Source organism: Manduca sexta, chromosome 15 (genome assembly GCF_014839805.1).
Source record: "Manduca sexta isolate Smith_Timp_Sample1 chromosome 15, JHU_Msex_v1.0, whole genome shotgun sequence".
In the NCBI taxonomy this organism is placed as follows: Eukaryota; Metazoa; Arthropoda; class Insecta; order Lepidoptera; family Sphingidae; genus Manduca; species Manduca sexta.
Genome location: NC_051129.1, coordinates 3,265,393 through 3,278,814, shown reverse-complemented (window position 1 = coordinate 3,278,814; position 13,422 = coordinate 3,265,393). Strand labels below are relative to the sequence as shown.

Below are 13,422 nucleotides of genomic sequence, written 5' to 3'. Positions count from 1 at the left end.
CTTATAAGTGCAACTATGTTGGCCTACGTGATGAATATAGCATTTTATTTTTTTAAAAATCCGTCAGTTTGTAAACTGTGATTGTAAATTTTCACGCTGCATTAATAAAAAACCGAATTGTTTACTAAAAAATGGCGGTTATTCGCGTTTTAGACGCGTTAAAAGCGCGTCAGCTCATTTAAAAAACCGTGCATAAGCTCTAAAATTTCACCTTTCGCATTTACAACATAAGTGGGCTCTCCTTTATCTTTAGTATGCACAATAAAATGATATTATTGGAATGTGTCCGTTTTATAGTCTGTTAATAATAGTGTCAACTATTTTTACGATTTCGACGCCATTCATGAACAAGTGTTCCATCTTAAGTTCTATGACATCTACAAAGATGTCGCGTTTCGATAAAAATAGAATTTATGTTATCTTTATTAGTTGGTTTCATTTTGTAGCCATTTGAATTAGTAATTGGTCAACTCTATGAGAATGTATTTGGGTGGATCCAATTGTAGTGAATATTTCTACTATTAAACACTTAGAAAACACTGCTGGGTTTGAGACGAGCATGTTACTCGTATTAGTAACGAGATTCATAAACAGTAATACTATCAAAAACTATAGTTAGAACTCTGTAGTATTGAGCTGAGGTGGTATTTAACAATAGTAGAATTCTAATTTACAGCGAATTGACAGTGAAATCATATTGGAGGATTTAACGATCGGTAACTTAGCGAGACTATACTTAGTCCCTAGTCTTTCTATAAAATAATATAATAATATCAATCCTGTATTAAATACTGTACCCACTGCTGGGCACAGGCCTCCTCTACTACTGAGAGGGATTAGGCCTTAGTCCACCACGCTGGCCTAGTGAGGAATGGCAGACTACACACTCTCAAAATTCCTATAGAGAACTTCTCAGGTATGCAGGTTTCCTCATCATGTTTTCCTTCACCTTTATAGGAAGCGATAATTCATAAAAAATACACACACGATTTTAGAAAAGTACCTAGTAATGCGTGCTCTTGAGTTTTAAACCTGCACACATTTGTTTTAGCAGTTCGTTTCACATCCAACTAGACTATCTTTGCTAAAAAATATATATTCAGTCTTACTTATAAAAAAATCGCAAAGTTATGCTCAGTTACAACATAAATTTACTCGATCAGCTGTAAGTCAAAACCCGCCATCTTGCCTTTTAATAAGGTTTAAACTAGGAAACCGGGGATGTTTTTGACAGCTATTTAAGCAATTCTGAACCACGTCTTAACGCTAAAACAAGATTATAAGTAAGACTGTAAATGTCTTTAATAGACGAACTGTTACGTTTAACAGTCCATACGGACCTATCCAGGTGGATTTTGGCGTAGCTAGCGATTAAAATGAGCACAATAGTACAAATTAAAATATGCCTAAAAGATTCTTTTGATTTAAACCCCATACAACCCTCGCTGCATCGCGTTTAATACCATATTTCGCGCACGAATTCACTCATTTGCATACGAGTTTTAATATAACCCTGCAAGTTTTTTCTGGGTACTTTAGACCAACTAGGAAAAAACTGTGTGGAGGGTTAATTTTTTTTCTTGGAAAAAAAATAATTGTCATTATAGCGATATAGGTTTTTTGTTTCAACATCTGCCGTTTTTTGTTGATTTTATGAAGATATTTTTTTTATTGTTACCAATTTGCATATTATAAAATGCTTGTAATAATTGCTTTTGACATCTGCAATGATAGTGAAATGAGAGAGCAGTTTTTTTTAATCAACAAAAAATGCTTACAATTTACGTTTACTGCTAAGTGTATATAACGGTTTTTTATTGCTTTGAATGACGAGACGAGCTTGTCTTTCGCCTGATGGTAAGCTATATGACCGCCCATAAACAGTAAACACCACCCAACACCTTGAATTACAAAGTATTGTTTGGTACACTGCGCTCGCCATCCTGAGACAACAGATGCAAGTCTCATTATGTCCAGTAACACTGGCTACAATGTCCTTCAAAACAGAACACAACAATGACTACACACTGCTTGGCAGAATTAGACATTACGATGTTACTTACTCAAGCGAACTCTCACATACGAAAAACCTGCCAGTGACGTGTGACAACATACGACTGACTGATTACGAACAAAATGCTCGCTTAATAGAATTTTAAGTCGCTGCTGATCACATGGGAGTGACTCAGCAATAGGTCACGGTTCAGGACCTATGGTATGGGAATTGTGACTAAATCTAAATGCAATTAGTCCTAATCAATTGCAATCAGCTGTATCTAGTTGCAGCTGGCTAGGGCTAGACTTTAATTATTGATAAGGTATTCAATTGATAGGTGATTTAAAATTTTGAATTTGTATTTTTTATCTCATGTGTACGTTTAAAAGTGGAGTCGAAATTTTATAAATACTGTTTTACGGTAAATGCTCGTTGCAAGTATTTACTTCGAGAGAAGTCTTCTGCGGAGATAAGCCGCGAGTAAAAGCATAAAATATAGTATTATTTATCACATTTAGTTAACTGAACATTGCTCATATTTTATTCGATGGTGCTGATGATTACTTTCAATATTTTTTACTATTACCGCGTCCGAACCGGTTTTGTATTTCAAAAATTGTGGAGTAACAAAATTATCTCCGAACCTCCGTGCAAGATTTACGATCATCAAGTATCATATTTAGAAAGTTATTTATTACGGAGATGTTTTGATATTATCTCGATACTTTCTTAAAATGAGTACCTATGCATGTACTTTATTAAAAAAATATTCGTTTAAAGCATTTATTTCAAACAAGTCTGTAATTAACTGACCCAAATAATGATGAAAAGCTTTTAATATCGATTGGTGTTAAATCGATTAAAATTCTCATCAACTTATCATCGATAAATATATCATTCTCCGTTTGATTTACGACACTGCTCTAGAACTAGATTAATTAGTTACAAGTGATTGTTTTAAGCATTATTTTTTTTTTGTTTAAACTACTTTGATTGTAATATTTTATGTATTTTGGCATTTATAACAATATTTATAGCCTATTAATCTATCAAGACTATGGACACATTTTAACACGGCCATAAATCACATTTTCGAGTGTATAATTGATCGATTTTCGAGCAAAACATATTAACTGGTAAAGGGATTATCACAATCGATTAATTTAAAATATGCATAAAAATACTGGCTATTGAAAAAAATGTTATTCCAAATTGAAAAAAGAAACGTGGCGTTCGAAATTTGAATATCTTAGCTTCCGGACGCGTTCACACCGATTCGCAACAATTGCGCATTTGCATACGCAAAGCTGCGCCGTGGGAATTGTTACAATTTAAGAACATTACAATGGACACACATTTATTTGAAAACCGATTGATTACTTGTGTATTTATGATAATGTGCCACATGCAGTATTCAAATGTATTCAGAATATAAACTCTTGCGCATCTATTTTCGATGCGAGATTTATTCCCAACGGATATGTTGTTCAAGTCACTTGTACGTAAGTTGTGTAACATTGTACATTGCGATGCGTTTCGTATTCCATTTGCAACGAATAAAACTGGGTGTGTAAACTGCGCATGTTAAGAAAGTATTATATTGTTAAATCTAAGATCGGGTTTTTATTTAAAACGGGCCGAGGTTTGCATATAGTATTAAATCTTGTCCGAAATACTAACATTATATCTGTATCATGTTTCTGAATTATTTTATTATACGTTTTGTGTAAAATTTAAAATGTAAATTTCATTATTGACAGTCGATTGTGTTTCAACAAAACCAAGACACATAATTTACAAAATTTGTCAAACTAGACACGATGAACATTGAAAATACATTTCCATTACGATTTACGATTGCTATGCAAATCGTTTTGGAAACATTTTTTTTTTTATAAAACACATCTTCATTTCCTATAAACGTGCAAGATAAATTAATTTGACTAACGTGAGAAATTGATATTGGGACGAAACCCGGAGAAAGGCGTTGTTCAACATTCTTTAAAATTTATTCGCTAACGGTTGTTCGTGTGAACGGCTGTTTAGGTGCGTAGGCGCGGAGATTTGTCGACGGGCCGCCATCTTGTTTTTACTACTTCCAAACGGCGCGGCCGCGCTTTAGGTTTATTGCCTATTATCAATACTATTTGAAATAATTATCAGGACCAGTAAAATGGTTGATTTACCTTAATATCTATGACTGTAAATTGAACTTATTTGTATCCATGCATTTTTCGTATAGTTGTAATGGCTGAACTTAAAAAAACTTAAGTAAAGTTTATTTTACTACTTAAATTCAAAAGGTCAATTTTATATTCGAAACACACAGAATAAAATTGTGAAGCTGTGGTACCTTCCGACACGATAATCGTATCGTACGATCGGAGAGCAACCGGTCTTAATACCAGTTTGAATTGATTTTGTTTTCACAATCACTACCATGTGAATGATGGGTGAATGGGACTCTCAAAGCGCTGCTCTGTTACTTAATATGCACAACACTTTAACGTCCGCATCCGTTGGGTTACATGGGTACAACTTTATACTCTGTGATTCATCGCTAGAAATTTCACATTTTTATAAATTTTAACACACGCATTTATCCCCGAAGGAGTATGCAGAGACGCAAGAGCACCCACTTTTTTCCAAGTGTGTTCCGTCCCATGATGTGATAGGGGGCGAGCCTGTCGCCATATCGGGCACATAATCCCGGGTCGGGTAAATATCACTTTGCCCGAACCGGGATGCGAACCCAGGACCTCAGACCGTTGCCGTACCGAACTTAATTTTTTATAGTATTTATTTACGTGAAGTTCATTAAAAATGGTATAAAGATAAATCTATACGAAATTTGAAAAAATATTTTAGTAAATTAAAAAATGATATTACGAAAGAGTTCTGTTTACCGGTCCCACCCACACGTGACATGCGCAAAAAACATCCCGCACCCCCACACGTGAGCTCTTGCCAAATCGGCCTTTGCCAATCAATCGAAACGTCCCGCGATTGGTTACCACACATCCCTCAAAACAACCAACACAACATGACCTTCTAACTCACCACACGCGCACAAACATTGTTTAGAAACCATAGGGTGCGGGGGCTCTGTTTACGCTAGCTAAACATGCGTGCAATAAAATTTTTATTTTCCTTGATTTCCCCCTTTTCGGGTACACTTCGGTCCCATCGGGAATCGTCCAATCAAATTACATTCTATCGACGCATCGTTTTTATCCCGCGAAATGTCAATGTCGAATCTATATTCGGCTGGACACGTCTTGATATTTTAATTCAGTAATTAAATTTATGATTTATCGTTTTGATTTTTTTAGTTTCATCTATGAATCAGGACAGATATAGTATGACATGAAATAGAACAACTTTATTTTGGAGGTGTGTCTTGTTTTAGTTGAATATTTATATACAATAAAATGTCACGCACTTTATAATAGATTATATTATGATATGGTCAATACTATGTAGTCGGATTTTTTGTCTTGCGCATAATATGTAGATAAAGAAATATATAATTCATAGCCACAGGTGCATAAATATGTAAATTAACTGACAAATAAATATAAGTAAAACCATTTAGATATAAATAGTAAACATTTTAATTTTGCGTAGGTATAATAATTCTATTTAAATTCGAATTCCATAAATTGGTATTTAATAAATTAGCACAAATTTTAATTTAATAAACGTATTTCAATAATAATTGGATTTCTGACCTTAATACGAGCATCTTTTTACATTGTCATACGGTATATTATCGTGTAAATAAAAAAAAAACAGAATAAATTGTTTGTTTTCGAGGACAACGCAGCTCTTTGCGGGGGATCGGGCGATAAAAGTTGAATTGTATAAAATCTGGTACATTTTGTTCAAAACATTATTTTCTTACTTGCACACGTGTAAGTTCTTTACACAAACATTGTAAACTTGTCTAAAGTATTGATACGAAGGGCCGAGAAGTGTTTAACTAAAATTATTTTTGTATGTTATTGTATATGATGGTATATTGATATTTAAATGGACAAAGAAATACCGTCAATCGTAATACCAGAGTAATATTGTTTAGTAAGTTTATATATAAGCAGAAGTAATAATTTGGTGATTTCGAATTATTATTATTGGATTAAATTAACGGGAATGCATAATAAGATCGATGAAGGTGGAGAAAGCGAGAGAAATATTTCAGAATGGTGAAAACTAGCAACCCATAGTTTCTGCCTACCACTATGGGATAGAGGCGTGATACTATGTATAATGTAAGTAATATAATGTTAAACAAGAAAAATATGTTCATTTTTACACCACGCATAACTCACTAAAGGTAGACTCACAACTACTGCCCTCAAATTTCAACACATTCCAAGCCATTCTTATAAAACTAAAACTAACCGATAGTCAAAAAAATAAAAATTCAAAATAGCCCATAACCACATCTCTGACCCAACTAATAGCCGCTTGGGTTTTAATTTAGTGAAACTAAAAAACCGGTCGCTGTATCTATGATTACAAAGGGGTAACACCCCTTAATATGGTAACCCTTTCGATTCATTATCCAAAACGTACCTCCGACATTCACCTTGGGTTATTTTTTATTCTATTCCTATTATTTTATAGTGACGTTGGTTATCGTTGTACAAGGATCGAGATGTTTTGGTCGTTGATTAAATGATAATGTGTTTCTCGCTGCATTGTGACGTCACAGACCTTGAATATTTATAGCATACTTTTCTGAAAAAAATATTCATCGGTTAATCCAGGACATATTGTATCTGTGTGCCAAATCAATTCTACATTTTTTTAGAGATTTCTGCTTATAATTCTAACAAACATCTAAAAATATTCAATACATTGCATTGCATTTACATGCATTTTCGATATAAGTATGATATGTAAAATACCCTAAAAAAAAGTACAGAATGTATTTACCTATGTTGTATTGTTATACAATTATTATTATGCGGTAAATGAAATTTAATGTTTATAAATTTAAGTCATCAATTTAAGCTGTATGTTGTCTCTCTTATACTCGACCCGTTTGCAGATATGTTTCCTTTTAGTTCAGGAATTGAACTTACGGTCTATCATTTCAAGCCGACTTCTTCCCCATCATGCCGTGGACACTAGAAAAATATATTTCTAAATGTGATTAAAGTTGCAAAGGTTTTTCCTCTAATTCAGCTCATCTGAGATTCCCGGTGCTGCAAACGAATTACCCGGTGTATAACATAAACTGTCATTAAGTCTTGTTAGTTTTCCATAGTCTTGATAGTTTTTAATAAACTAAAATCGCATAATTATTACAGAGGTCAATTCAGTGTCGATCGCATCTTTTGAAAACCTACCACGCAACCTGATTTTTTTGATCGAAGACACAGAAAAAGCTGGTTAAGAATTTAAAAAACGGTTTCGCGTGATCGTAAACTGGTTTCGGAAAAATTAAAAGTATTGATACTGATGAAACTATGTCAAGGGTTGCATCATTATATTAATTATATCGCTGTTGATCTTGAGATACCAACAAACATACAAACAGTTTTTAAGTACAAAAAATGCGTTTAATTGATAATAATTTAGCGTAAAAAGTAATTTACGTAAAATCGGACCTGTTATTTGATAACTTTATTATTATAACTAAGTGTTTTGTACAAAGTTATGTTATTTCAATGCTATTGGCTGTATTATTTTGATGTCGATGTTAAGATCATTAAATCTGAATACGATTCCACAATATTGAAAAGAATAACTCTATTTGATACGTTCGCATCAGTGCAGTAGGTGTACCAACTATTTCATAGCATGCCTTTAGATGTTAAATATATTATTATCGACGGTTATTTGCAACAGACATGATTGCTATTGTTTTTCGACAATTGCAAGTTGGGCTTAAATGTATTTTTCATGCAAACACATGGTTTTAACTTCATAAATTTAAGACAAATTATTTTTGAAAAACAGATGCTGTACGTAATAGTCGTCCTTAATCTCTTAGTCATATAAGTTGTTTTGCATAAATATAGTTTAACACAGACGGATCCACGATCACTATTTTACATAATTCGTAAACAAGTATCAACTAGCATAGTTCCCCTTCGCTTTTAAAGCGCAACGCTCCAATATGACGTATCACCTTAGCATATTAATTCACCGTTTAATTCATATATTAATAATAATATTGGGCCGTTGCGCGTTCATTGTTTTAGTGCGTTACCCCACCGCGCCGCGGTTGGAATACAAAAAACTTTTTGTTCATACAGCAACAATGCGCCAACAATTCCTTTGACAGATTATGAATTTTTCTACCCTTAATTATTTTGTTTTGAGCTTTCGGGTTTAGTCAGGTATGTGATAATTTTTGGAGTACGTGGAGGTATCTTGATGGTATTTATATGTAGGTATTAATATGTTTAATAGAGATCATATAAATGTTGTATGGGTGTATATGTATAATTGTTTAGTGAATTATCGTTTGATGATTTTTGGTTGTGCTTAATGAGAATGGCCTCTTTACTAACGTGACCAGAAAGAAAGAATATAAAGGTACGTCAAAAAACGGACACGCTTCAATATTGACTGACGTAAAAATGTGGAAAATTCAAAGTGTAAAAAATGTGAACAACAAAAATAAAATAAAAAATGTGAAAAAATAAATATGTCTGTGTATGTAAATTAACAAAATGAATGATATACACAGGGATTTCTTGGTGACGTACGACCCTGCCTACTTCGAGGAACACTCAGAGAGTTCAGAGTTCGAGGAAAGCATACCATCAATAACTCCTAAAGACAGCAACCAATTTCTACTCACAAAAGAAAATAAGAAAGTTACAAAGAAACATAAAGATAATTTGAACCGTAAAATTTATACGAATCATGAATCCCTCAAAAAACACAAGTACAATAATTTTCACAATTTGGAAGAAAAAATAGTGCAAACAAGTACGCTTAACAACAGAAATGTAAACGGAAAACTGGCAGAGAGTGGCGACAGGAAAAGTGATATTCAAAATAATCAGAATAAGCAGAGAAAGTCAATAATTCGTCACAAAGTTATACCATGTTTGTCGAGTATGTTCGGTCGGTCCGTTAGCAAGTTGTCTCCAAAGGAAAATCAGATCAAAAACGAATATAAAGATAACAGTTGCCAAGTACAATGTAGTAACACGCGGCGGCGGAGAAAAAAGGAAAGTCGACCACAAAACTACACAGTCCAGCCCGTTTACGAGATAAAAGGCGTCATGCACGGCAAGCAGTTTGCCACCAATGCTCCACAAGTCCTACAAGATAACAGTAAGTCACTTAAGAGAGTGTATTCTAACATTATATGTAACGTGACGGTATCTGATGATGAAACTGAGAAACTAGAGAAGTTAAAGAAAAGGAAATATAGGAAACGATTGCAATCAGAATTAAAAGAAGCGAATTTGAAATTAAAGTATAATAAGAATCGAAAACATCATTGTCAGCAATTTCCCTCAAAACAAAGTCTGTATCATGTTTATACTACGTCGAACCAGGGCCAGTATAAAGTGGCAAAAGGACCACCGCAAGACTTTAACAACTCCATGACCTCAGAATTGTCTTTAACATCATCAGGGTTCTGGGACTATCTCTTAGAGAAGTTTAACAAAAAAGGTAATTCAAGAAAACTAAACGAATTCAGACAGAGTCAACGCAAAGACTTCGCTATACAATGTTGTCCTGTTAATTTTGACACCAGTGCATATGGACCTTACACAGAAACTAGATATGCTCGTAAAAATTACAATTTAGACGACGATTGTCCGTGCAGCGAAACAAATATCAGCTACCCCCGTAACCCGTGTAGAGATTTTGCTAACAATTTTAATACAGACAAAAGGCAAAAGACAGAAGCCACTCAGTGCGAATGTTATCCTCCAAAACGTCCGAAGCCAACCATTCAAAAACAGTGTGTACCAGTACAAGAGAGTGTCTGCGGCTGCCAACAGCCCCACGATGACATGGCTGATGCCGTCGCTAATAAATACAATGGGGAAATTCTGTGCATTCACAACCCACCTTGCATACTCATTAACGGTTGCCTAAATTTAACTCAGCCCGCAGACGCCGCACCCGTTAACGCTTGGCCAGTAGTTGAGACCAAAAAGGACAGTTTATTCCGCGGATATATGAAAGCAAAGAAACCGAAACAGAAGCAAGAGCAATACTCGCAATACCATGCTCAATGTATAGAGGTAAGGCAGTGTACTGATACTGCCTTGGGGACTGCCCCGGATCAGAAAAAGGAGAAAATTATCCAAAGTATTTGCAATCACAAGCCCCCGTGCGAAGTTGTTCGATGCTGTTACAAGCCAAAATACGATCCAAAGTTGCAAAACTCTTGCGTTCATGTACCGATGTGTCCGAAGGTTCCCGAATGCCTGATGCAGAAAGGTAGAGATAACAAAACAACGGGTACATGCGAACATAAACCAAAATGTCCCGAAGTACCATTATGTACTAGAAAATATGTGGAACTGACTGCGAGAGACTCAATAGGAACTCAAGTAAAACCTCAAATGAAAATGTTTTGCCGTCATGACCCGCCGTGTATCCTCATTCCGAAATGTCTAGGAGGGGCCGTTCAGGAGACATACATATCGTACGAGGCGATACCGAACTGCGTGCATCAGCCACTTTGCGACCTCATCCCGGCGTGCTGTAGGAAATCAACCAAGGGAATGGTTTCGACCTGCTCCCAGTACCCGAATGGGTGTCGTGTGGTGTGAGACACAGGGCTCAGTTTGCGTTGGACAGTTCCACGGTTATTTTTAACGTAGCGTGTTAGTGTTAACTTTGCTAAATTGCTGGACAAATGTAGTTGTTTTAGTGATTTTATACAAGTAGCTCGCATACCACTGTATCCATGTTTTTATGCACATTTCATTTTTAAAACATATCTTGTCTTGCTTGTAAATTTTTAAATGTTTACGGGAATATGCAACTCCGATATAAACCTTATTACCGCATATTTCAATATATCCAAACATACAAATTGTGATTAAAATATTTTAATTTGCTAACACAAACTCGTTAGACCATAACAATGAACCCTTGCACAAATTGGCCAAACTCGAAGCAAGCCAAATATATTAAAGACAAAGATTAATTCCGTTCAAAGCATCCGTTGCACTTGCATGCATAATTCATAAATCTCATTAGGCAAGTACGTTGCGTGACCTAAAAATAATCCACGTTGCACATAACACCAACGCCATATATTAATAAATTGTGCCCGCCCTCACGACGGCGCTCATTGGCATACACAACGAGTGGGAAGCGCAAATTGTTATGTTAATTGGATCTTGTGTCCTAGACTGCAGAACGATGCTTCTTTGTCAATGTACTAAAGTATTTGTTGGTATTTTTCAATTTTGTCTTCGGCGATAAAGTTGGGAAGATCAAACGGCTGTTGTCAGTTGAACTGCTGGATGCATAATGATTGAATATGATAGTCGGTTATGCAGGATTCCTTTGGCTTTTAGATATGTGATTGCTTGCTATCAAGGGATCCTTGTCTTTGTGGCGTCTTTCGGCTCTATAATAAGTGCGTTCCTTCTAAAGATGTTGGTAACTAATTTCAAATTCAAACATTGTAAATTTGACTAATACTATTCATCATAATTTTGAAGTAGTTTTAGTTCATTTCATTCATACGCCATTGCGAAATGTTCGTCCATGAACCTTGAGGTGTGAATCGTTCAAAAAACACAAGCTTGTGCTAAGTTAACCGCGTTGCAGACAATAAAGCCATAGTCAGTCAGTTGTGTTTCAATGTTAACTACAGTTAACTGGTATGTTTGGTTTTTATATCAGCACATAAGGTAATTGAATTAGTATAGCATTAATGAAATTACGTATATGATAAGCTTCTGTTACTAAAATGTTATGTTGGTTGAAATTTTTCAATGAGATTTATTATGAATTTGATTTTGCTTTTAACGGGTGCTGGTTTTAGGTTTATTGCTTCATGGATATAAGAAATATTTCCAGTTAAATTGACTTTCTACACGTTTTAGATTAATTCACGTTTCTTTGTATTAAATATTGGTAAAATAATTCTACAAACGAGTTATAAATAGTATGAGTGCAGCGAAGACACGTAATTATTATTATAAGTTAGTGTCAGAAGCGTCACAGTTTTAAACGGTCGGCCAATTAGTGCATCACCGAGGTCGCCTCATGCGGGATGGGTCGCCCGCGTCCCACGAACACTAAACAGTATGATTAACAAACAAAGAATCTGTAAATTACCAAACTCGATTGTTTTGAGTGTAGAATATTTAATTTTAAATCGATTCAATGCAAATTCAGGGATGTTTCTGAGTGACATTCTCTCACGGCGCTCATTCGCCGCGCTCATACAAATGAAACGAACTTAGAATTCAACCGAAATTATCTGGTAATAACCAGATGGGACCGGCGCGGACCGGCTCGCGGCGGTCCCTATAAACATTTCAAACTTATAGTTTAGAAGAATTTCCTAATCTATAAGTGCCCAACGGAGGAATTTTATCATTTCAAGCGTCTACATTCAGAACCAGTTACGTACCTGTAGGAAAAAAATGTTAAATATATGTTTCCGTTGGAATATCACCTCTATTTATATACGTCGAAAAATATATTTTTGTCTACATTTGATGTTGTGGTTATAACATTGTGATATTACAAACGCGTGTGATCAGAAACTAATGAGTAGAGACCGTTGAACCCGACCAGTTTTTGGTCTCTACATATATTTGGGATTCCGTAACGGTGTCCATAAAACTACAATGGTTTATGTAAATGCGTGCGGCGATAAAGTATCCGGCGAACGTTTCGAAATTTAATATTTTGTAATTTGTTTTTGAATGAAACATCATTTAAAATGGTAACTGAAGCCACGGAACCCGAGTGATTAGTATCGTTCTGTCTATTCTCATTAACTTTAAAGGAGAGTTAAAAGTGACCATTCAATAGATAATGTAGTTAATGTGGTGCTAAGTAGCCCATTGACGTTACTTGAGGTAAATATAAATCAGGCAATAGATCATTATTTATTTTTAGACCTAATGTACAGGAATAATGCTATAGGAATTCTTAATAGTTCAAGCGAGAAGTCATAGAATATATTGTCAATGAAGGTGCTATTATGTTTTTATTTTTATATATTAAAGGCTGAACAATGGGTTACAAAAGCTAAATAGTTTTACAATATCTAAAAAAATATTACGATGAGTTAGTATATTTTTCAAAGATGACAACAAAACTTAATTTAAGTACGATTATCGATAGCATATACGTATTAAAATTATCGGAATTTATCATTGACTGAAAGTGATCAGTTAGGCATTTGAAATGAATTTTAGAAGTGCAAACAAGTTTTATATGACAGTCCCTTTCTGCCTGTCCTG

General features: G+C 34.8%; 1 protein-coding gene and 1 long non-coding RNA gene across 2 annotated transcripts in view; one reads left to right on the top strand and one right to left on the bottom strand.

Annotated features, from left to right (window-relative positions):
* The window catches only part of LOC119189398, a 50,473-nt gene that overhangs the window by 6,138 nt on the left and 30,913 nt on the right, over positions 1–13,422 (bottom strand). The gene's annotated exons all lie outside the window — the stretch shown is intronic.
* On the top strand, positions 8,535–11,792 carry LOC115441196. The gene has a single exon (XM_030165872.2). It carries the CDS (start codon positions 8,686–8,688, stop codon positions 10,756–10,758), a length of 2,073 nt encoding a protein of 690 aa, XP_030021732.2. The 5' UTR covers positions 8,535–8,685; the 3' UTR covers positions 10,759–11,792.

Bases quoted from the DNA above. Each gene is read 5' to 3' on its own strand.
- LOC115441196 (XM_030165872.2), top strand. From the start codon at position 8,686: ATGAATGATATACACAGGGATTTCTTGGTGACGTACGACCCTGCCTAC.